Raw genomic sequence first — 26873 nt, 5'->3', positions numbered from 1 at the left:
TACTGGCTGTAATGTGCTTTGGGACATTGTGGAACAGTCTAAATAAATGCAAGCATTTCTTAACAGTCCCAAGTGAAACACACTTTTCTACTGTTGAGATCACACTCTTGGTACTTTTAAGAAATGTACTTTGTCAAAGCAGGTACCTCAGCATAGTAATACAATTTGGCAAAAGCACTCAATATCATCCAACTTGTTAATTGGGTCAATTGTAGTTGCAAGCTTCAAAGGGTTTGGATTAATTTTCATAATTTTCAAACAAATTATGCAGTGCCATACAGAATGTTTCAGCATCTAAATTAAATCTATTAGTACAGCCCCAACAGAATTCAAAGGTGGTTTAAAAAATTGCTAATCATAATTTTTGGCAAATGTAAACCAATATAAGTTACCAGAACAAAAACAGATGCTGCTGGAAAAGCTCAGCGGATCTGGCAGCATTTGTGGAGAAAAAAAATCAGAGTTAACATTTCGAGTCCGGTGACCCCTCCTCAGATCAAGGTTTTTGTTTTCTAGACATTTCTTCATGGTTTTATTGTGTTTTTCTATTGTCCTCAGCCAGACAAAATAGGAAACAGCAAAACTACAGTTTGAGATGTTATTTTCTGAGCCTGCTTTATTGTGTTATGATAATAGATCAGAATCAGTAAGAATTGAGTCACAGAGTTGTACAGCACTGAAACAGACCCTTCGGTCCAACGTCAACCAGGTTTCCTACATTAATCTAGCTACACTTGCCAGCAATTGGCCCATATCCCTCTAAACACTTCCTATTCATGTACCCATCCAGATATCTTTTAAATGTTGTAACTGTACCTGTCTCCACACTTCCTTTAACTGTTCATTTCACACACGCACCACCCTCTGCATGAAAAGTGTTGCCCCTTCGGTCCCTTTTAAATCTTTCCCTTCTCACCTTAAACCTATTCCCTCTCCAGGTTTGGACTTTCCTACTCTGGGGAGAAAGACTTGGGATATTTACCCTATCCATATTCTCATGATTTTATAAACATCTATAAGGTCACCCTGTGGCCTTCAATGCTCCAAGGAAAATAGCCCCAGCCTCTCCGCATAGCTCAAAACCTCCAACTCCAGCAACATCCTTGTAAATCTCTTCTGCACCATTATAGGGAGATACCTAACAAGAGATAATGAGGGGAGTGATGACCCCTTCACCCCCAACAAAGCAGAAAGCCACCTTTTACAGAAATCTCTGTTTTACCTTCCAGAGATATAAGGAGTTAAAAAAACTGACTGCAAAACTTGCCTTGATGCCCTAGAATGCTGGGAGGGTTACAGTTTTGAGAACAGCCACTTAAATACCCTTGAACTGTAGGTAACAAAGGGGAATCTCTCTCAGTACTGCCAGCCAGTTCAAAAGGAATTAGGATAAAGGAACTTTAATCAACCTACAAAACCAAGAACCTCATGATCAAGTGCCCAACTGCTACGAGTGTCATCCACTAACACCCATGTATCTGCTGCCCATGAACAATTCAGAGACTTTTCCTTTTTATTTTAATGAAGTTATTTCTCTGTATGTATGTGTACTCTAATATCTTATTCCTCACATTTAGTAATTAATTGGTTTGATTTATTATTGTCACATATCTAGGTACAGCGAAAAGTTTTGTTTTGTGTGCAGTACAGGCAGATCACAAAGTGCATAAGAGCAGTAGTACAGAGTGAGGAATGCAATGTCACAGCTCCAGAGAACATGCGCAAAAAGCAAGGTTGGCATTAGATTTGAAATCTGAGAAATCTATTCAAAAGTCTAATAATGCTGGAGAAAAAGCTGTGTGTGAATCTGTTGGTATGCGTGTTTAAGCTTTTGTACCGTCTGCCTGATGCAAGAGGTTGGAACAGATTATAACTGGGGTGGAAGGGGTCTGCGATGATTGTATCAGAAATAATGGAAACTGCAAATGCTGGAGAATCCAAGATAACAAAGTGTGGAGCTGGATGAACACAGCAGGACAAGCAGCATCTCAGGAGCACAAAAGCTGATGTTTCGGGCCTAGACCTCTCTGATGAAGGGTCGAGGCCCGAAACGTCAGCTTTTGTGCTCCTGAGATGCTGCTTGGCCTGCTGTGTTCATCCAGCTCCACACTTCGTTACCTTGTGGTCTGTGATGATGTTGGCTGCCTTCCTGAGGCAGCAGCAAGTATAGATGGAGTTACTGGATCGACGGTTGGCTTGCAGGATGGACTGGGCTGAGTTTACAACTCTCTGTAGTTTCTTACAGTCTTGGGCAGAACAGTTGCCACAACAAGTCGTGATGCACCTGGATAGAATGTTCTCTATGGTGCATCAATGAAAATTGGTAAGAGTCTTTACAGACATGCCAAATTTCCTTAGTCACCTTAGGAAGTAGCGGTGTTGTTGTGCTTTCTTGACAGTCGCATCAACATGGGTGGTCCAGAAAAGATTGTTGGTGATCATCAGTCCCAGGAACTTCAAGTTCCCGACCATCTCCACCTCAGCACCATTGATGTAGATAGGGGCATGCCCTCCACCTGTGATTCTTGAAGTCAATGATGAGCTCTTTAGTTTTCATGTTGAGGGAGAGATTGTTATCTTTACACCATTCCACCAAACATACTTTCTCTTTCCTGCATTCTGTCTCATTTTTATTTGAGATCTGGATGACAACAGTGGGGTCGTCAGCGAACTTACAGATGGAGATAGGACGAAATTTGGCCGCACAGTCACGAGTCTATGGAGGGTAGAGCAAGGGGACAAGTATGCAGCCTTATGGGATGTTAGTGTTGAAGACGATCAGAGATGAGGCATTGTTGCTTTTGTCACTGATTGCAGTCTGTGGGTCAGGAAGTCAATGATCCATTAGCAGAGGGCAGAGCAGAGACCTAGCTCTCGGGGTCTGGAGATTAGTTTGGTTGGAATTAGTGTTGAAGGAAGAGCTGTTGTCAATGTGTCAACTGTTTTTGTTAATTCAAATCAGCCTGATTAAACTGAACTCCTTTCAAAACAGAAGCTCATTTGGATCAGGGAGAAACCAATCCACAAGGTAAGGGATCCTTTCTAAATTAACCTTGTTGAGGCCAAATGAGGGGACACATCACTAACCAAAAGAGTAAGTTCAAATAGAGGGGAGATCTAATTGAGGTATACAAGATTCTAAATGGGATTGGCAAAATAGACCTAGAAAGGATGTTTCCTCTTATGCTGCGATGTAGTACCAAGAGGTCATAATTTTAGGCTGGGGATGGCAGATGACATGATTTCAATCGTGGTGGTATTAAATGGCAGAGCAGGCTTGAAGGGCTGAATTGCCTGCTCCTGCTCCAGGTTCTTATGTTATGTTCTTCACCTGGGAGCTTAACGATTTGAGGCATTCTGTCTGGAAGTGTAACAAACTGGGGAACCTCATTCCAAGTATGACTGTAACAATAGATAACAGGCTACGATTTGTTCATTGAACGTTGACTCCAAACCCCTTAGCTTGTGAAAGGTGCTATTAAAATAATTTCTAAAAACAGTTCCAAGATCTTAAATGTCTCTAATATAACAAACTGTGTTAATTTATATGGACCTGCTCCAAGGACCACAAGGGTGATTCAATTTTCTATATGTTGAATATAGTAGCAAGCAATGTCAAATTTCAAAATGATTCAGAGGTTTTATTTTAAATGATTACATTCCAAAGGCTTTTCAAATTTCTTCCTTAAAAATAATTAGATGTGAAATTATTTCAAATGCTCAAATTCACATTCAACATCATTACTCAAGTTTGATGCAGTACATTTCAAAATGATCTAACCTGCACTCAGCTGCATTCTTAATTTGTTTTTGCATTCATTATTTTCTTTTCAGAAAATTGAAATGTGAAGTTTTTAAAGCAACAGTGGCATTTTAACAAGCCTTTTAATTACAAAAGCAAAATACTGTGGACACAAGAAATCTGAAACGAAGACAAGAAATGGTGGAAAGATTCAGCAGATCAGGCAACATCTTAGGAAAGAGCAGAGCCAACATAAGCTGGAGAAACAAAAAACATTCAAATAAATTGCCTTTAATGTAAAACAGTGCAAAAATCCAATTTCAATATAGGTGCAAAATTAGTGATACAGGATTAACAGTAATAGATTTCATGCTTGTGAGTACAAGTCCCCTTTGTAGTAACTTCTAGACTGTCGCACGTATATGCAGTTGAAAGGGAATGTTATGCACATGCATACAGAATTGCACATACGCATAAGTGTAGGACAGTTTTGACGAATTAAGATAATTCTATTTATTTATTCCCAAGGATCTCACGCTTTTATTCCTTAAGGTTCAAAAGGTAAAAATCTAACCTACAATCCTATCCTTAAAATATCCACTAGAGGGCTATCAAACATAATACTGAGAGCGTCAGAAATTCTTAAATAGTACCTTAAAATAGAAATTACAAAGCACCTTTGGCTGCGATAAAGAAAAAAAACAAATTTCTTCCCAAGACATTTCAAGTTGTTTTATTTATTAACAATCGATTGAATTACCACCTTAGCTTGCACATGGCCTACAGAATGAGCAGATTGGATAGGCCAAACATTGTTACATATTCAGAGATAATGGGAACTGCAGATGTTGGACAATCTGAGATAACGAAGTGTGGAGCTGGATGAACACAGCAGGCCAAGCAGCATCTTCGGAGCACAAAAGCTGACGTTTCGGGCCGCGACCCTTCATCAGAAAAGGTTTTTCTGATGAAGGGTCGCGGCCCGAAACGTCAGCTTTTGTGCTCCTGAGATGCTGCTTGGCCTGCTGTGTTCATCCAGCTCCACACTTCGTTATCTCAGATTGTTACATATTCCATATATATTAATTCCTCCCCTTTGACCTGACCCTTGGCTGGTGAATTTCGGATCCCATTTCTACCATAATCACTGTATTTTATTCTAATCTACACATTTCTGAAAAGCTGACTCCAATCATCCATATTAGTTTGCAAGTTTGTATATTTGAAATTATCACAAAAAATGTAATAACACTGAAAGCCAATTGGAGAAAAATATGGTTGATTGTTGAACACCAAAATAGAGCCACATCTTGTGGCATATATAAGACCCTAAGACATAGGAGTGGAAGTAAGGCCATTTGGCCCATCAAATCCACCCCGCCATTTAATCATGGCTGATGGATATTTCAACTCCACTTACTCGCACTCTCCCCGTAGCCCTTAATTCGTTGAAAAATCAAGAATTTATCAATCTCTGTCTTGAAGACATTTAACATCCCGGCCTCCACAGCACTCCGTGGCAATGAATTCCACAAGCCCACCATTCTCGGGCTGAAGACGTGTCTCCTCATTTCCATTCTAAATTGACCCCCTCTAATTCTAATGCTGTGCCCACTTGTCCTAGTCTCCCTGCCTAACGGAAATAATTTCCCAGCGTCCACTCTTTCTAAGCCATGCATTATCTTGTAATCCAGATTCTATGTAAGTTTCTATTAGATCTCCCCTCAACCTAAACTCTAATGAATACAATTGCAGGATCCTCAGCCGTTCATCATATGTTAGGCCTACCATTCCAGGGATCATCCGTGTGAATCTCCGCTGGACACAATCCAGTTCCAGAATGTCCTTCCTGAGGTGTGGGGCCCCAAATTGGACACAGTATTCTAAATGGGGCCTAACTAGAGCTTTATAAAGTCTCAGAAGCACATCGCTGCTTTTATATTCCAACCCTCTTGAGATAAACGACAACATTACATTCGCTTTCTTAATTACGGACCCTACCTGCAAGTTAACCTTTAGAGAATCCTGCACCAACACTCCCAGATCCCTTTGTGCTTCTGCTTTACGAATTTTCTCACCGTTTAGAAAATGGTCCATGCCTGTATTCTTTTTTCCAAAGTGCAAAACCTCACATTTGCTCACATTGAGTTTCATCAGCCATTTCCTGGACCACTCTCCTAAACTGTCTAAATCTTTCTGCAGCTTCCCCACCTCCTCAGTGCTACCTGCCTGTCCATCTAACTTTGTATTGTCAGCAAACGTCACCAGAATGCCCCCAGTCCCTTCATCCAGATCATTAACATATAAAGTGAACAGCTGCGGCCCCAACACTGAACCCTGCGGGACACCACTTGTCACTGGTTGCCATTCCAAAAAAGAGCCTTTTATCCCAACTCTCTGCCTTCTGTCAGGCAGCCAATCCTCAATCCAAGCCAGTAGCTCACCTCAAACATCATGGGCCCTCACCTTGCTCAGCAGTCTCCCATGAGGCACCTTATCAAAGGCCTTTTGGAAGTCTAAACAGATAACATCCACTGGGTTTCCCTGGTCGAACCTACTTACTACCTCTTCCAAGAATTCTAACAGGTTTGTCAGGCATGACCTCCCCTTCCTAAATCCATGCTGACTTGTTCTAATCTGACCCTGTGCTTCCAAGAATTTAGAAATCTCATCCTTAATGATGGATTCTAGAATTTTACCAACAACCAAGGTTAGGCTAATCGGCCTATAATTTTCCATCTTTTGTCTTGATCCTTTCTTAAACAGGGGGGTTACAGCAGCAATTTTCCAATCATCTGGGACTTTCCCTGACTTTTGAAAGATCACAACCAACGCCTCCGCTATTTCCTCAGCTACCTCCCTCAGAACGCTAGGATGTAGCCCATCAGGGCCAGGAGATTTATCAATTTTTAGACCTTTTAGCTTTTCTAGCACTTTCTCCTTTGTAATGCCTACCATTCGCAACTCTGCCCCCTGACTCTCCTTAACTGTTGGGATATCACTCACATCTTCCACTGCGAAGTTGACACAATGTACTTATTAAGTTCTTCAGCTATTTCCTTATCTCCCATCACTAGCCTTCCAGCATCAATTTGGAGTGGCCCAATGTCTACTTTTGCCTCTCGTTTGTTTCTTATGTATTGAAAGAAACTTTTACTATCATTTCTAATATTACTGGCTAGGCTACCTTCATATTTGATGCTCTGTTTCCTTATTTCTCTCTTTGTTATAGTCTGTTTTTGTAACCTTCCCAATCTTCTGATTTCCCAGTGCCCTTGGCCACCTTATAGGCTGTCTCTTTTTCTTTGATGCATTTCCTGACTTCCTTTGTCAGCCATGGTTGTCTAATCCCGCACACCCCCCAAACAGGCGGTGGGGGGTGGTGGTGCGGTGGAGAGGATTTATATATAGGCTGGTCTCAGCCAGATCAGACATTCTGCAGATCGACCCCTGGGTTTGAAGGGTTCAAATACTGCTAATGTGGCACAACAGGCTTTCTGGGTCTGATTTTTTTTTAAGCTATCCAGTTGCACTCTAATAAGAGTCTCAGATCACCTTCTCAAGTAGCTTTGTGCCATCTGCAAATTAGGAGATTTCACAGTTAGTGTCTCCTGTAGATATTTTTTCAATCATTCTGTTCAGAGCTGTTATTACACACTCCTGGAGCAGGTGGGATTTGAACCATGGCCTCCTGGTAAAGGGATAAGAGACGTTAACACTTCATCACAACAGCCCCTGGGTTTGCTGTCGCTTTGAAAAAAAAAATGTGGGTCTCATTCACAGGCATTTTTTTCCTAATCAACTTATTCACAGGATGTTGTTACACACCGCAGGGACACGAAGACATTCCACACAGGCCTCCTGGCTCAGAGATAGCGACACTACCACTATGCCACAAGAGCCATTAAGGTCTGCTTCATTTGATTCACATATGGATCTGTACTATGAACTGCTAAGGTGATGAGTTTCAAGCAGATTTATTTTGAAAAGTTTTGTTCTGAAAAATCTACACTTCAATTTCCATTGCTCAGATCCGGGACAAATTCTTGAAGTTCAATTATGATAAAGTATTCTTTTTCTGAAATGCAAATAGAAGAGTTTTCCCGTAGAAATTTAGGACAAAACAAATTATCTCTTCTTGTGACAGTGTACTTATAGGGTCAAAGCCATACAGTTCCTCGAACTTAAGAAGCCCTGCATACAGTTAGAATAGCACAGGTGCATGTGAGATGCCAAATTCAGGAGCACGCAATATACACACTCTCTGGATCAACAGAGACAGGATGTGCAAACGAAGAACTGCATCATTGCCCAAAGGCATCTTGATAAGCAGAACTCCAAGTGAACTGTGACAGGTAATTCTCCTGCTCCCAGGCCCTCCGCAGAACTCTTGAACTCCAAGCTACAATTGGAGATGGGACTGTTCCGCGATACTTACCAGGATAATTAGCCAGGAAATGTTGAGACAGGGAGAAGCCTAGTCTCTCTCCTGAATAAATACAGAGCTGATACTGTAACTGCCTCCTTCATCTCTGAATCCTGACTTGGCCAAATTAACCAGCTATTATAACTATTTCGGGTCTGGGCCTCAGAAGGAAGGGTCATCGAAACGTTAACTCTGTTTTTTCCTTCGCAGATGCTGCCAGACCTGCTGAGCTTTTCCAGCAATTTTGTTTTTGTTCTTGATTTACAGCATCCGCAGTTCTTTCGGTTTTTATAATAACTATAACCCCATCAGCTGACTATTATAACTGACCACTCGTCCCGATCTGACCTGCCTCAGCCACTTTTACCCATTTGTTACTCTACTCACTCACCCCACCCACTTATCTCATCCACCCAGGGGCTCTATTTAGTCAAGATGTTATCATCCTACCTGATGTTACAATGTACAAGCCAGGTCATAGAATGAAATCTGGGTCTTTTTTTTTTAAGGAATTTAACATGGCAGTCTTTCATAGAAACAATACAGAAATTTCGGATGAAGAATCTAGGCCTGAAACATCAGCTTTCCTACTCCTAAGATGCTGCTTGGCCTGCTGTGTTCATCTAGCTCTACACCTTGTTGTCTCAGAAAACTGTAGATATTATTTTAATGTTAGGGTTGGAAGCAACCCAAAATGCAAACGCTCACCCTCTCCAAAATTAAAAAAAACACAAACCAAATCAAGCTAACACAATTTGAATTTTTTTTGCAGAACAAAATCCACCTACTCCTTGACATCATTACTTTACGGTGAACCAAATCCTGAGAAACCTTCCTTTCCTGTCCAATCTCCAGATTTGACTCATCTTCTACTTATAACTCCTGTCCTGAGCACTGCAAAGACTTTTATTTGAATATTCAAACAACTGAGACACAGTCTTTTAGTAAACTGAAGAGCTTGAACCAAACACTTTTGGTATATAGGTTTAAAAAGTTAAACTATTTCACTATGGTACTATTCCCTTAACTGTTCTGAGCAATCTCCTTTTCTAGGAGAGATTAACTGCATTTAACTTCATTCAGGTGCAAAACTGAATCCAAAAGCATTTAAACTAAATTTTAACTAAATTTTCAAAACCTACTGACCCTACGTACTGCAACAGTTAATGGTGTAATGTTTTCACTCCCTGTTATAAACAAACTTCTATCAACACTCCAGCAGCTGTTACAGTCATCTGGTCTCTTTAATGCATATTGGTTTTAAAGTCATCAAATTGATTTGATGTTCAAATTAATTTTTTGAACCTTTTCATGCAAATAGACCAATACACATGTGCCACAGATTTAAAACTCAATGTCAAAAACATAGATTTAGATACAAATAAATTACACATCTTTTGTCATAAGTATTCACTCATCCACTGACATTTTGTGTTTAAATCTGTCTTAAGACAGCAATTGTGTAAAAAGGAGGCCAGCCCAGTTTTGCCCCTGACATTCCAGTCCTGTGATGGAGCTCTCCAACTGAAGGTTTGTTCCACTTTACAGGAGAAGCTGGGCTCTGAGGGCTAGACAAGAAACGGGGGGTGCAGCATTGAAACTGGCCAAGAGTTCAGGTGAAGCTGATCCAGGCTACTGCATTACAACTTTGATCAGAAATGAAATGTAACATCTTTACCGAAACTTTATTGCTTCTTTGTCCGTAGATACTGCCACACTAAATTCTGTATTTTTGCACTTATTTTAGATTTCCAGAATCCACAGTATTTTGCTTTTGTTTTGCACATTTATACCTGCTCATTAGAGATTACCAGATCTCTTTTAATGCAAATCATATTGATCGGATGATGTTTAGTGTTACAATACAGTTAATGAGTATGACAGTATTACAGAAACTAACTATAGCATCAGATACACTTACTGGGACTAAAAGCATGTCTCGCAGCCTAGAAAATTAGTTCAAGTATGGGTTGGAATAGATTATTTTAACTTTAAAATATAATTCTCAGAAAACCAGCTAATTGTTAATTTGATCCAAAAGTTTTATTAATTATTTTAATTTTATATGGTATAAGGATCTGTATAACTAGTCTAACTCTTTAATCAATTAAGATTCATACCTGGTGAAGATGTAAGAGCCATCATGCCATAATAAGAGAAAGCACCAGCTTCAAACTTCATTACTTCCTTTCCAGCTTCCACCTCCACTTTGCCCTAGTCACAATAGAACAATTAACAGGTATAAACCCAACATTCAATAAACACAGGTTATTTCTTCACACGTAAATATCCATTATACTAAATGTGCTACCTGACTCAATTTCAATCAATCTAAAAATGACTTCAACTTAAATTTTAGGATTCTGAAATATTGTAAAGACAATTTTCATGAAACATTCTCTATCAATGTGACTGTGAATTAAGTGGAGGACATTTAGTAAACACAAGCTGTTATGAATAAAATAAAACAGGCCCTCAAATTAAGAGAAACGTTGAAATGCTACATGCAAGTTTATGATTTTCTGATTTTTAAAAACCAAGGAAGTGAACTCCTTCCCTTTCAGAACCAAAATAATGATTCTACTAAAACAGTGCTGTAGTCCACGTGATGTGAATTCACTCAAATTCTTTGGGTGGGGGGAGGAGTAACAGTACCCCAACTCAGTGACAATGAAGGAATGGCAATATAGTTCCAAATCAGGATGATTCATGCCTTGGAGAGGAATTTCTAAGTGCTGGTGTTCTCATGTGCCTGTCACCCTCAACCTTCTAGGTTGTAGAAGGTGTAGGTTGCATGTATCAAGGACAGCTTCTTTCCCACTGTTATCGGACTTTTGAACAATCCTCTCACGTATTATAGTTGATCTTTCCCTGCACTTTCTCTGTAGCTGTAACACTGTATTCTGCATTCTGTTCTATTACCCTGACGTACTTATGTAAGGAATGATCTGCCTGTAAAGCAGGCAAAACAATACTTTTTTTGCTGTAACTCGGTACATGTGACAATAATAAATCAAGTCAAAATTAAATCAAAAAGGTGTTGTTGAAAGAGCCTAGTTAAGACGCTGTAGTATGGTTCCCAAAATGTGTACATAGAAACTACTGCTGTTATACACCAGTGGTGGAGACAGTGAGTGTTTAAAGTCATGAATCAAAGATAGTATTGAGCTTCTTCAGTGTTGTTAGATTTGCACTCATCCAGGCAAGTGGAGAGTGCTCCAGCACACCTCTAACTTAGGCTTCGCAGATGGGGTAGAAGGACTGGGAAGACAGGAGGTGAATTCCTCTGCAAAATTCTAACTTCTGACCTACTCTTGCAGTTACAATATTAAAATTATGGCCTAGTTCAGTTTTTGATCAATTGTAACCTCAGGGATATTGTTACTGGGGGATTGTAATCCCACAGAATATCCAGTGATGTTGGTGAGATATTTTCTCAGGTTGGAAATGATCAAGACTGGCAATTTTGTGGCTTGAAGGTAACTAATCATTTATCAGTCCTAACTGTTGTTTAGTTCAGTACGCAGGGAGAGAATTAATAGTGCCTAATAAGATGCAAATTGTACTGAACACTGCAATCGTTCATGAACACCCCCATTTTGATCTTGTGTGGAATAGAACATAATTAATCATATAACTCAAGATGGTCGGACCTAGAATAGTATCCTGAGGAATCCTGCAGAAATATTGAGGTTGATACAAGTGATCTGTAAAAATCACAGTCTTTGTGCAAGATACCACTGAACCAGCATTTACGAGAATTGACACAGTTGAATACTTGACCCCAATCCCCACTGACTTCAGTTTTATCAAGGTTCTTAATCGCATAACCATTCAACTTGATGTCAAGGGCAATTACTTATGTTATGGTGGCATACCATTTGAGGGGAGGAATGGAGACTTTTGTGAGATGAATTACATTGGCGCTCTGCTATAAAACAGTCGTTTGTAGTGTAGAACTTGTACAGTGATTACATTATGACCCCCCAAATTATCAAGCAAATGCAACCAAAGGCTAAACCTTGTCTCCCCCCAACAAACTATGAAATGTTACTAAAAACCAAAAGGCTCAACCTTGCCTCCCCCTCAACAAACAAAATGTTACCAAATTTAACAGCAGTCTTTTAATTATTATACACAACCATAAAAATAGTAGCAGTGGGCCATTCAGCCCCTCAAACCTGTTTAAGACTTCAATAGGATTATGAGTTATTTCTTTTTGTTGTAATTCCACTTTCTATCTTCCAGCTACCTCTTTTAACATAACGAATAACTCCTTTCTGTGGCAAAAAGTTCCAAAGTCTCTCAAACCCCAAAGAGAAAAATTTTCATCTGTGTCCTAAAAAGCAAGCTCTAATTTTAACTGTTAGAGAGATAGTGGGAATTGCCAATGCTGGAGAATCTGAGATAACACGGTGTAGAGCTAGATGAAAACAGCAGGCCAAAACAGCACAGGAGCAGGAAAGCTGACATTTCGGGTCTAGACGCTTCTTCAGAAATGGGGGAAGGGAAGGAGATTCTGAAATAAATAGAGAGAGGGGGAGGTGGATAGAAGATGGATAAAAGACAGACAGGTTAGAGGAGGGGTTGGAGCCCACCTAGATTAGATTACCACAATGTGGCATATTGTATCAGCTGTTCCCGATGTGGCCTTCTCTACATCGGGGAAACCAAGTAGAGGTTTGGGGACCACTTTGTGGAACACCTATGCTCGATTCGCAACAAATGACTGCACCTCCCAGTCACGAACCATTTCAACTCGCCCTCCCACTCCTCGGATGACATGTCCATCCTGGGACTCCAGCAGTGCCACAACGACGCAAGCCGAAGGTTGCAGGAACAGCATCTCATATTTAGCTTGGGAACCCTGCAGCCCAATGGTATCAATGTGGACTTCACAAGCTTGAAAATCTCCCCTTGCCCCACCGCATCCCAAAACCACCCCAGCTCAGCCTAATCTCTCCTTCCTCCCAACTATCCACTCCTAACGCCTCAAGCCACACCCCCATCTCCTACCTACCAGCCACATCCCGTCTCCTTGACCTGTCCGTCCTCCCTGGACTGACCTATCTCCTCCCTAACTCCCCATCTACACTTACCTTTACTGGCTCCAACCCCGCCACTTTATAACCTGTCTGTCTGTTTTCTTTCCACCTATCTTCTCCTTTATCCAACTTGTAATCGCCTCCTCCTCTCTCCCTATTTATTTCAGAATCCCCTTTATCTCCCCATTTCTGAAGGGTCCAGACCAGAAATGTCAACTCCCCTGCTCTTCTGATGCTGCTTGGCCTGCTGTGTTCATCCAGCTCTACACCTAGTTATCCCTAATTTTAACTGATTGGAGAGGTGATAGCCTAGAGGCATTATTGCTGGACTGTCAATCCAGAAACCCAGCTAACAGTCCAGTGACCTGGGATCAAATCTCATCATGGCAAGTAATAGAATTTCAATTCAATAAATCATATCTAGAATTAATAATCTACTGATGACCATGAAACCATTGCTGATTGTTGGAAAAACCCATCTGGGTCATTAATACCCTTTAGGAAAGAAATCTGCCATCTGGCTGTCATGTGACTCCAGAGCCACAGCAAAGTGGCTGACTCTCAACTGCCCTCTAAAATGGCCTAGCAAGCCTCTTCATTGTAGTTGTATCAATCACTACAGTCTCAACAAAGAAATCAACCTGCAGATAACCTGACATTGACCTAGGTAGTGGAAAAGAAAATAGCAGAAACAGCCCTGTCAACCCTGCAAAGTCCTCCTTACTAACATATGGGGGCAATAGCCTGATATAGTCATAGTCACGGAATGATACGTGACAGACAATGTCCCAAACACTACCAGCAACATCGCTGGACATGTCCTGTCCAACCGACAGGACAGACTCAGTACAGGCGGAGGCAAAGTGTACACAGTCACAGTGAGTTGCCTGGGAGTCCTCAAAATCGAACTGGGACCCCCATGAAGTCTCACGGCTTCAGGCTAAACATGAGCAAGGAAACCTCCTGATGATTATCATGTATTCTCCCTTGGCCAATGAATCAGTACTCCTCTATTTTGAGCAACACTTAGGGGAAGCACTGTAAGTGCAAGGGCACAAAATGTACTCTGGGTGGGGGAATTTCTATGTCCACCACTAACAGTGGCTTGGCAGCAGTACAACTGAATGGGCCGGTCGGGTCCTAAATGGCATAGTGCTACACTGGTTCAGCAGGTGGTGAAAGAGCCAACGAGGTGAAACATACTTGACCTCATCCTTACCAATCTGCTAGCTGCAGATGCATCAGTCTAAAACAGTATCAGTAAGCGTCACTACCACACAGTCCTTGTGGAGATGAAGTCCCACCTTCACATTGAGAATAACCTCCATTATGTTATGTGGCACCATCAACCTGCTAAATAGGACAGACTTTGAACAGATTTAGTAACTCAAAACTGGGACATCTGTGAGGTGCCAAGGGCCAACAACAGCAGCAGAACTGTGCTCCAGCACAATCTGCAACCGCATGGCCTGGCATATCCCCACTCAACCATTGCCATCAAGCCAGAGGATCAACCCTGATTCAATGGAGACTGCAGGAAGGCATGTCAGCAGCAGCACCAGGCATACCAAAAAATGAGGAATCAACCTGGTGAAGCTACCAAACAGGACTACTTGCATGTGAAACTGCATAAGCAGTGAGTGATGACCAGAGCAAAGTGATCCCACAATCAACAGATTAGATCTAAGCTCTGCAGCCCTGCAACAGCCAGTCATGAATGGTGGTGGACAACTAAACAACTCACTGGAGGAGAAAGATCCACAAATATCCCAATCCTCAATGATAGAAGAGGCCAACTCATCGATGCAAAAGATAAGGCTGAAGCATTCACAACAATCTTCAGTCAGAAGAGTCAAGTAGATGATCCATCTCAGCCTCTTCCAGTTTTCCCCACATTACAGATACCAGGCTTCAGCCAGTCCAATTCACTCTACATGAAATCAAGAAATGGTTGGAGGCATTCAATACCACAAAGTCTATGGATTCTGACAACTGTACTGAACACTAGCCAAGCTCTTACTGTACAGGTTCAACACTGGAAAATTGCTTAGGTATGACCTATACACAAAAAAACAGTATAAATCCAACTCAGCCAATTATTAACTGATCAGTCTACTCTCAATCATCAGAAAAGTGGAGGAATGCGTTGATGACAGTGCTATGAAACAGCACCTACTCAGCAATAACCTACTTAGTGACATCCATTCTGGATTCCATGACGGCCTTGCAACTCCTGACCTCATTCCAGCCTTGGTTCAAAATGGACAAAAAAACAGCTCAATTCCAGGAGGTGAAGTGAGAGTGGCAGCCCTCGAAATCAAGGCTGGATTAGAGCAAATGTGGCATCAAGGAGCCTTTGCAAAACTGGAATCATTGGGTATCATGGGGTAAACTCTCCACTGGTTGGAAACCTATCTGGCACAAAGGAAGATGGTTGTAGTCACTGGCAGTCAATCATCTCAGCTCCGGAACATCTCTGTAGGAATTCTTCACGGTAGTGTCCATGGCCCAACTATCTTCAGCTACTTCATCAATAACCTTCCCTCCATCATAGGGTTAGAAGTGGGAATGTTCACCACTGATTGCACAATGTTCAGCACCATTTTCAACTCCTTGGACACCGAAGAAGTCCATATTCAAATGTAACAAGATCTGGACAATCTCCAGGCTTGGGCCGACAAGTGGCAAGAAACATTTATGCCACACCAATGTCAGGGAATGGCCTTTCATTGGAGATGGTCATCTAAGTACTGCCCCTTTACGTTCAATGGTGCTACCTTCATTGAATCCTCACTATCAACATCCTCAGGTTACCACTAGCCAGGAAATCAATGGGACTTGTCATGTAAACATACTGAATGCAAGAGCTGGTCAGAGGTTAGGAATACCGTGCACACTCCCCAAAGTCTGTCCACCCTCTACAAGGCACAAGTCAGAAGTGTGATGGAATACACCCCACTTGCTTGGATGAGTGTAGCCCGAACTACACTCAAGAAACGTGATACCACCAGGACAAAGCAGCCCGCTTGATTGGCACTGCATCCACAAGCATCCACTCCCTCCACCAAAGCTCAGGAGCAGCAGTGTGTAATATTTACAAGATACACTGCAGAAATTCACCAAAGATCCTCAGACAGCACCTTCCAAACCCACAACTATTTCCATATAGAAGAACAATCTTCGCATATACATGGTAACACCATCACCTTTTAGTTCCCTGTCAAGCCACTCACCATCCTGATCTGGAAATCTCTGTTCTTTCACTGTCACTGGTCAAAATCCTGGAATCTCCTCCCTAAGGGAATTGTGGGTCAATCTACCACAGCAGTTCAAGAAAACAGCTCCCTACCACCTTTCAAGGGCAACTAGGGTCAGGCAATAAATGCTGGCCAACCAGTGACGCCCGGGTCCCACAAATGAATATAAAAAATGCACCCTGATTCTGGACTCATCCAAGAGATGGAACACCTTTTCCATGTCCACCTAGTCAAGGCCATACACGATCCTATATGTTTCAATCAAGGCACCCCTCGGTATTCTAAACTCCAGTGCAAATAAGACCAACCTGTCTGACCTATCTTCAAACCCAAGTGCTTGGCAGCAACCATAAAATAACAGGTTCTCCCTAATAAAGTCTCTAGATGTGGACTGCAATATTTAAGGGTATACGCCATTCCTCTTGTAGTCCATGGTGCACTTGGGCAGCTTTCCTGACAATAATATGCAAACTTTCGGAAATACAAATTCAAGAATCTGCACAGCCAAATGCAGGTATAAGGAATTGCAGCAATTAGGGACCAGACATATACTGAAGGGTAGTGTCATAGGCCCAATCATCTTCAGCTGTTTCATCTGCCCTCTATCATAAGGCCAGAAGTGGGAATATTTGCCACATATTGTACAATGTTCAGCACCATTTGCAATTCCTCAGATATGGAGCAGCCCACATCCAAATATGGCATGACCAGAAGATTCAGGCTTGGCTGATGCACAGCAAGTAACATTCATGCCACAGAAGTGCCAAGCAAAGACAATCTCCTATTAGAAAGAATCCAACTGTTGCCCCTTGACGTTCAATGGCATTAGCATCACTGAATTTCCCACTGTCAACATTCTAGAAGGTACTACTGACCAGGAACTGAATGGGACTAGCCATTTGAACAGTGTGGCTACAGGGAAGATCAGAGGTTAGGAATTCTATGCTGAGCAAATCATCTCCTCAAAACCTGTCCACATCTACAAAGCACGAGGCAGGAGCATGATGGAATACTCCCTGCTCGCCTGGATGAGTGCAACTCCATTAGCACTCGAGAAGCTTGTCACCATCCAATGAAAAGATGCCCTCTTGTAGCATTCCACCTAACGCCTTCAATATTCATTCTCTCCACTACTGGCACACAGTAGCAGCATATGTACTATATACAAAATGCAATACAGAACTCACCAGAGCTTCTAGGCAGCACTTTCCAATCTGTGAATGTACCATCAAGATGGACAACACAGTAGAAACATAGGGAAACCATCATCTTCCAAGTTCCCCTCCAGTCGCCACTCTGGCTTGGAACTCTAACATTGTTCCTTCACTGCCACTAGGTCAAAATCCTATAACTCTCCTCTTAACAGCACTGAGAGTGTACCTACTGGGATGCATTAGTTAAAGGCAGCAGTTCAAGAGTAATTATGGATGGGCAAGTATAATTATTTAGACAAGGGATGATAACATAGTTCAAGGTCTTCAGCAAATTATGTTCAAAATTTAAACTATGCAACGTTGAGGCCTGTGGTATTGAAGAGACAACAGATACAGAATTAGTTAAATAACGGAAGGCAACTGATGTTTTTCATAGACATTAATGGCATAGTTAAAAACACAACACTATTTCAAAGTCTGCAAATGACACAGCTATGAGACACAATCAACAATGAGGACAACAATAAATTTTAAGGATAGACCAGTGAAATAGTAAATGTAATTTAACTGAAACACTTTGGCAAAAACAATAAGGGGCAATATACAAGGATTAGGGTAGTAAGGATTATGAAAGTTTCAGAATTCACCATCAATATGCCACTAAAACAATGATAATTTTGGAAATCCACAATTAAGAACAAAACAGCAATCCAGAAATTGGTATTACTGATTTCATGCTTCGCCAGAGACTGCACTGTTTAAGTAACCTGCCATTTTGCGATCACTGGGAATGTGCTCTCCTCGACAGTGCGGTGACAGAAGGCAGAGTGGTGAGGTCTCTGGAGAAGACCTATATTTTGTCTGCAAAAATGATCCTGAGCTTCCTGTTGCTTGCTACTTCAACATACCACCATGTTCCCTGGCCAACACCTGTCTCAGGCTTGCTGCAGTACTCCAAAGTTCAGTGCAGGATAGAACAATGCATCATTTTCCACTTGGGGACTGTGCGGCCTTCGGGGCTCAATATACAGTTTGATCATTTTGGAGCCTGAGTACCTTCTTCCATGTCCTTACACCAAGCCCCAAATACCAGGCCTAGTCATCACATGGGTTGTTACCACAACCATTGTCAGCTTTAATGGTCCCCATTAACAGCTACTGATTCTCCCAAGCTGACCTTTACCCATTCCTCTATCTGTCCAACTGTTGTTCACTCTCTGCGGGCTCCATCTCCACCTCTATCTTTTACTTCCCCCCACTCCCCCTACCCCTTCTGAAGCATACACACCAACCTTTTCCTAGCTGCAATCAGCTGTAAAGATGGGTCACTGGATACAAACCATTAACTCTGCTTTCTGTCCACAGATGCTGTCAGGCCTGCTGAGTTCTCACAACAATTTCCATCTTAATTGCTGATTTCCAGCATCCTCAGTTTTTTTGTTTTAATTTATGAACACATCATGTAATTTTAAAGGGGGCCCACATCTTTGAAGTTGGGCAGACATGTTGAGAGGGTTATTCAAAAACATGACCTTGGCACTTTTACACAGAGACACGGAACACATGAGTTTATAATCTTTATTATACATTGGTAAGCCTTCAATTGGAGTGTAACATTCAATCTTGAGTACCTTATTTTAGGAAGGACGTTAATATCTTAAGAGATGGTGTAGGTGAGATTGATTAGAAATATTATCAGAGATAAGCAGCTGCGGTCATTTGAAGGGAGCTGGTTTGCTCCAGGGAGCGCACAGATTTTTTTTAAATGGGTTATGAGGGACAGAGTTGAAGTAGTGATCAAAAACATGAATTACTCTAAAAGAGTACATTAGGAGAAATGATTTCCAATGACAAAGGAGTTTATAAATAGATAAAAGAGTTAGATACAGCTCGAGGAAACATTTTCACACTACAAGTTCCTGTGTTTCAAAATCCAGCCTGAAAGATTGGTGGAAGCTGTTTCAACAGTAAAATTCAAGAAGAAGTTGGACACAAACTGCAAGTTCTCTTCCTAATCAATTCTTACCAACTGCCTGACAGTATCTGTGGAGAGAGAAACAGAGTTAACATTTCAAGTCCAATATGGCTTCTTCAGAACTAAACAGTCATAACAATCATGAAATGTGATCTCTGTTTCTCTCTCCAAAGGCGCTGAGTTTCTTCAGCATTCTGTCTTCATTTCAGGTTTCCAGCATCCAGGATTGTTTGGCTCTTTTTTTAAAACCAATAGCCTCTTGCTTCTATTCAAGTTATACTACCTTCTGAATTAAGATAGAAGGCATTATTTTTATGATAAAGCATAATCAAAATTTATCAACGTCAGTTATAACCCACTATATTGCAATTCTATACATCTCACATAATAAAGTCTGAAATAACATCACTCAGGATATGAAAATAAAAAGAATCTGGCACTGCAGCTATAACATTACTCAAAAAAATTTCATCACAGCGAACATTAACTGCAATTGTATACCTGTAAATGGATTCCTAGAACATATTATGTTTGTACAGAATTCTTAGGATTAAAAACACACCTGTAAAACAAGGATAAAATAGTCTACAGGTTTGTTCCGATAGAAGAGGTAATGTTCTGGGGCTTTTTTATTTCTTTCATCAAACTTCATTTCCTGAATAACATTAGGATGTTTGAGCAGCCTCAGTAAGATCTTCTCTGACATCTGTGTTGGGCTGAATGGCTCCACTTCTGAAATCATGAACAGAAACATCAGTATATTCAAGCGACCCAAGCCTTCTACTAGAATCAATAATGATCGTCACTAAAGTTCAGGTAGGACAAAAATAGCAAAGTAAAAAAATTATACTTAAAAGTGATCCCGTGGCACCTATTCAAATGCATAGGACCTGCTACAAAGACTTCTTTCTGAGAAATTATTTAATTCTTATAGTTTTAAAATGAAGTTGACTCACTACGTTGGTGCTGAAGAGTCAGGCAATGTGATAAGTGAAAGTCTGCTTTCAAATTAGCACTATTTCCTGATGGACTGTAGGTTTTTAAAAAAAATTCTTGGAAGGGATATGGGAATCGCTGTCAAGGCCAACATTTGTTTCACCTCCTTAACTGACCTTGGACCGACTGGCTTGTTAGATCATTCATCGCCATACAGTTTTACAGCAAGAAGAGTCACCTTTAGCCCATGAAGTCCACCTTGATTATCAACGAACTTTAATCCCACCTTCCAGCACATGGCTTGTGGCCTTGTATGCTACGGTGTTTCAAGTGTTCACCTAGATACTACTTAAATGCAAAAACCAAAATCCATCACCACGAGCTTCTCAGGATTAAATTCCATTTTCTAATGTTCTGCCATTCTGACCAGCCCATCTATATCATCCGGTAGTTTAAGCTATTTACCAAATACCACGAGTCACGTCATCGCCAAACTTATAACCAAGTCTCATATATTCACATCTGGATCATTAATGTGCTCTACCAACAACAACTCTAGCAACAAACCTTATGGTATGCCACTGGACAGAGGGTTCCAGTTAAAAATAATCTTTGACCATCACCCTCCGCCTCTAACCAGTAAGCTAATTTTAGATGCAATGTGCTAAACAGCCCTGAATCCCTTGGGTTCTTATCAAGAGTTTTCCTGAAATCCCTGTAGGCTACATCATATATATTACATTTCTTTAAACACATCTAGTCATCAATTGAATCAAGCTGTCAGACTTGATCTCCTTTTGATAAAACCATGCTGACTATCCTCATGTCATCATTTCTCCAAAGATGAGATTAATTCTATCCCTGCAATCTCCTCCCTCAGCTCCCACAGCAGCCTGGGATACTCCTCATTTAGGCGGCAGGGTGTACCCAATTTTATATCTGTTAAAACTACTAATATCTCCTCCATCTCAATTGTCATTTGTTCAAGTATATCACAGCTCTGCGCACCCCCCAGCCCCATTTCTGCACCTACATTGTCCTTTCTCTATAATGAATATAGATGCAAAGTGTTCATTTAAATCCTCATCTACATCTTCCAGCTCCACTCAAACATTGTCACTTTGGTCCTTCATGGGTGCTACGCTTTCCTGGTTTGTTCTTGCCCCTATTATACTCATAAAATGCCATGAGGCTTCCCTTTACTTTACCACCAGCGTGTGTCATTGCCCCTCTTCACCTTTCTATTTTTTTTTAAATTGAACCCTTGCACTTTTTATGCTTTTGTTATTTTGAGCCCTCAGTATCTACCATAAGTTTCCCTTTTTTAGTTTAATCAATCCTGTATATTTCTCAATATCCAGACTTGTTGGTTCACTCTCCCATTTCACCTTCACAGGAAAATGTTGGCCTTGTACTCACAATTTCCTTTTTGAAAGACTCAAACTGCCCTAACATAGATATTCCTACAAGTAGCTGCATCCAGGCCACGTCAGCAAAATACTGTTTTATATAGAAGTTTGTCTTCATCCAACTGAGAAACTTCTTTCTGGTCAATCTTTGTCCTTTTCCACAATTACACTAACTTTTGTTAAGTTGAGGTCAGTATCACTGAAATGCTCCCCTTCTGACACTTCTACCACTTGACTGCCTTCCTTTCCTAAAATCAAGTGTAGCACCACCCTACTGTTGACTTAAATATTCTCCTAGATACATTTTTAAACATTTCACCTCTCTTTCACACTCCGTTTGACCCAGTTAATTTTGAGAAGTTGAAATCTTCTACTATTGTTACCATATTATTTTTACATTTCTCTGATATTTGCTATGCTCACTTGTTGACTGTTTGGGTCTATGAGGTCTATGTAGTGCACTCTCAACAATCTGATTGCCCCTTTTCTGTTTTTGAGCTCTACCCATATGGTCTCAATTGAGAAACCATTCAAAATATAATCTACGTAGGAGCAGTAAATGAACCCTTGATTAATATTGAGACACCGCCTACTCATTTATTCACCTGTTTGTCTTGCTGAAGATTTTCCTGAAATGCTGAGCTGCTGCCCTGTCCCTCCCTCAACTACGACTCCATGACAGAAGCGATATATCATACTAAGTTAATCAGCATCCTCAACTCATCTACCTTATTTGCAAGACACGTCGCATTGAAGTAAATGCCATATAGCCTTGACATGTTCCCTTGTGCCTTAACTTGATGCCTTAAATTGTCTATAGATGTTTGACTTTCCAGACTGACTTTGCTCTCTTTATTTATTCCTTAATCACCCATTACTGTATCACAACTATGCATCCCTTCCCTTTGCTAAATCAATTTAAACCCCATTCAACAGGGGCAAATCAAGGATCTCAGATACATGCTATCCTGGAGTTAAAACTAACTCAGAGATAGTAAGAACTGCCGATGCTGGAGTCAGAGACAACACAATGTGGAGCTGGAGGAACACAGTAGGCCAGGCAGCATCAGAGGAGCAGGAAAGTTGACACTTCATGTCGGGACACTTCTTTTCTGGAATGAAAAGAGGGTCCGACCCAAAGCTTCAACTTTCCTGCTCTTCTGATGCTGCCTGGCCTGCTGTAATCCTCCAGCTCCACATTGTGTTATCCTGGAGTTAAATCTGTCTTTACAGAAATGTCTGTCAGCACCGTTCATTATTGAGTTTCTTATCGCTATTGTTCATCCTTTCCTTCTCCTCCTTCCTCGAGCAGCTGAACACTCCTCAGGGGCAATTTCACTCCCGGCGTTTTCCAACACAGAATAACTGTTCTGGAGTGAGATGTACTCTGGGGCTTTCCTGACTACCTACCTGCCTGCCTCTCTTCTGATTGGTGGTCACCTGTTGCTTCCCTAACTGCAATTCCTGAAAACGTGAAGGATGACCATGTGTAAAAACGTGGTTTTCACATAACACTGCCTCTTGGATGAACTGAAGTGCGTCCTGGGAATACTCAAGCTCTATCTCTCTTATTCACAGCTCCGGAATATTTCCCCACAGATCCAGAAGATAAGTGAAAGGCATCCAGATCTTGGCCTGTCTGTTCAAAATCCCAGAATATGCTGCACACAGGTCTAACTTTTCTTGGGCTCCCTTCTTTGCGTGGAAAGGACCCATTGCTGTGGGCCTGGAGTCACATACAAGTCAGGTAACGATGGAAGATTTCCTTCCCTGAAGTACTTAGTGAACCAGATGTGTTTTTACAACAATCAGCAGTAGCCACATCTTTAGATGAGCTTTTAGAATCTGAGTTTTATTGAGCTCAAATTTAACTATATTTCATTGATAATGGGAACTGCAGATGCTGGAGAATCCAAGATAATAAAATGTGAGGCTGGATGAACACAGCAGGCCCAGCAGCATCTCACCTGCTGTGTTCATCCAGCCTCACATTTTATTAACTATATTTCATAGTGGGATTCAAACAATTAGCTTGGATGCTCTGGATTACCCATCCAATAACACTACCACTGTGCCACCAGCTCCAAATGAAGCCCACTGATTTGATTCAGAGTTAACTGAATAAAAACGTCTGCCGCAATTGACAGTAAAATATGCCAGACAGACAGACCAGTGACTTCTGTAAATACCAATAAATAAAATTGCAATTCTGTGTCCAGCCAAGAGATGTCATAAATCTTTTGTTTCTTATTTTTTTCTGTCAATTTTCTCATCCTCAAACGAATTTGAAATCCCGAGAAGAGTTATACTGGACTGAAACATAACTCTGCTTCCTTCCTCCACAGATACTGCCAGACCTGCTGTGTATCTCTACCATTCTCTAAGTTTGTTTCAAATTCTTTACTTGGTAAGGATTAACAGTTACCAACTGCCATCTAATTTTTCTTCAAAATGCCCATACATTTCTGCGCTGAGTTTGTTGTTCAATTACAACAACCAAGTAGAAGGTAACCTTCTCTGACATCCACAAGCGTGAGAGACTGACACATGCACAGCAATTGTTGCTGGATAATAATTTTCATGGAAATCCTAGCCAATGTTTCATTCCTTAGCCTAGGGCAAAAAAAGTTACCTGCAACATTTACATATAAATTGCATATTACCTGAGCAGTCACGAAAAACATTTTGCTTGAAAGCACTGTGAAACTTGAAATATTAAAAGAACAATTTAATCGATCCAGATAAAGGTAAACAATTAATTTACAGCTTCCATTATAGAAATAGCTACAGTCCCACAGGTTTTAGCAAAATCGAGATGTGAGGTGCCGGTGTTGGGTATTTGTTTCCAGCAAGTTGTAGCAGTGTTCATCATAAGACCAATTCACAGAATTGAAACACAAAAGTTAGCACAGTAAAACTTTGCTTCAATACATTTAGATAGTACCTTAAGCTAAAATATGTCATAATTCAAACAAATGATCTACTGTGCTCACTGAGTTCATTGAAGTGGTGTTATTGTTGTTACACTTGTTAAAAATGTTGTAGAAGTTTGCAGTTTCCAGACTTTTACAATAATGCAGACTCTACCAAAGTTCACATTGAATACTTTAAAGAGTACTTATATTTTGATCCAATGAGGTTCAAGAAACTGAAATCTGAATACAAACTAGGTGGTAGAACAAGATCAGTCATTGTCCATAAATCTGGGAACCTTGTCTCAATTATGTGAGCAGTAATAGGTTTGCTGTCGATGCTTATTAAAAATATTAACAATAAATGACCTGGTCAAGTACATTGCACAACCAATGAACTGACAGGGTCGTACTGTTGCTGTGTAGGATACATTGCATCAGCATGGTGTTGAGCTTCATTGCTGGAGCAGAATTTAGCGAATCTTATTCTGCATATAGTGTTCTTTTGTACTCCATGCAGAAAGCACTATTTCAATTTCTTACCAACCAGTGTACCAGAAGTAAAATTATAATGTGCTATTCGCAGATGAAGTGTTGGACTCAGTTTCAGGAAGTTGTGCAATACTTTAAATTTATTCACCGTGGAAACTTCAGGGAGAGACTGTTAACTAACTCAGTGTAGGAAGCAGGTGATTTTGTTTTGAAAAGAAGTTAATTTGCTAATTTCCTGAAGTCATTTAGGGGGCTGTGTTCTTGAACCGCTGTTGTCCATACGATGAAGGTGTTCCCATAATGCTATTAGATAGAGAGTTTAGTTGTTTCATACAACTTGCTAGGGCACTTTAAGAGAGAGTGATCAAATGCCAACCACATTTACATAGGTCAGGGTGGATAGAGCTAGCTGATTCCTTTTCTTAAACAGGAAATATCAGTGAATCAATTGGGTTTTTAAGGCAATTCACAAACTCACTGTCAATTTTACTGCCAGATTTTTGTTTTTATTTCCAGGGTTCTTTATTAATTGAATTGAAGCTCTCAAACTGCCACAGCATATCTTTAAACTGTTTCCCTTCAACTCTATATATTTCTTTATAGATCACTGTCAGAAATTTTTTAAAAAAGTATAACTTGCCTCAAAAACAGTACCAATGTAGCTTTATGCTGTTGCAGGAATAATTTGTGCTATCCTTTGGGTGGGAATGTTTTCAATGTTGTACAGTAATAATCTAATTTCCCAAAGGTAGTCCTCAGCTTGTGATACAAACATTCCAGACTGCACATTTTTAAATGGAAGCTGCGATGTATGTACACAATCAGGGAAAAGAGCAATCCCAACTACTAGAAACCGAAAACAAAGTTAGTTTTCAAATTAATCCTTAACAACCTACACACAACACTTAATGAACAATTAAAGTTAGTGGTGGGGGAAAGAGAAAGCAACATAAGTAATGTACATTTGCAAGGCAACTTCAATGTAGAGCACATCCAAGGTTTGTCCTAGTTGGATGCAGGAACCTGAATTCTGGGTCAGGCTGGAGATGGTTAGGAGGAAGAGGTTGAAGAGATCAATTTAAATATGTTTTTGAAAGATAAAAGGGGGAGAAGTTGAAAACATTTCGTGAGGATATTGCGAAGTATACAAATCAGCCTGCCAATTTCAGAAATAATGAGGCAGGCATCAAAATCCAGGTTACGGTCATGGAAGACAATTTGATGTGTTGTTGTGGCTAAGTGGGAATGGCAATCCAGATCAATGAGGTTTTTGCACAGACAGGCTTTAGTGCAGAGCGAGGTGAACGTGGAACACCTTTGTGTAAGTAGGACTTCATGGAGAATACAGGAAAACAAAATACTGGATTACTCTAGGATCCAAATACTATTTGTTGATCGGAGCTGACCAGAATTGGTTTTTGCTGTACCAGGAGAAGCTGGCAGTTTGGTGCATCCCTGGTAACTGGTTAGGGTCTTTCATTCTTAAACTTTTACACTTTATTTGAATTGGTGTTAAAGTTAATCA

At 40.7% G+C, this 26873-nt stretch overlaps 1 protein-coding gene across 4 annotated transcripts in view; it reads right to left on the bottom strand.

Annotated features, from left to right (window-relative positions):
- Positions 1 to 26873, bottom strand: part of LOC125462011 (metal transporter CNNM2-like) — a 202860-nt gene that overhangs the window by 30484 nt on the left and 145503 nt on the right. For 3 of the 4 annotated variants that reach the window (XM_048551476.2, XM_048551477.2, XM_059652974.1), the window contains exons 4-5: positions 20162 to 20331; positions 10289 to 10382 (exon numbers count right to left, since the gene is read on the bottom strand). In XM_048551476.2, coding sequence (XP_048407433.1) covers positions 10289 to 10382; positions 20162 to 20331 — 264 coding nt within the window. Of the gene's footprint in view, positions 1 to 3871; positions 4000 to 10288; positions 10383 to 20161; positions 20332 to 26873 lie in introns of those variants that run through there. The other variant, XM_048551478.2, reaches the window with a different exon arrangement.

The sequence above is a fragment of the Stegostoma tigrinum genome, chromosome 20 (assembly GCF_030684315.1).
Source record: "Stegostoma tigrinum isolate sSteTig4 chromosome 20, sSteTig4.hap1, whole genome shotgun sequence".
NCBI lineage: Eukaryota > Metazoa > Chordata > Chondrichthyes > Orectolobiformes > Stegostomatidae > Stegostoma > Stegostoma tigrinum.
This window is presented reverse-complemented; position numbering and strand designations above follow the sequence as displayed.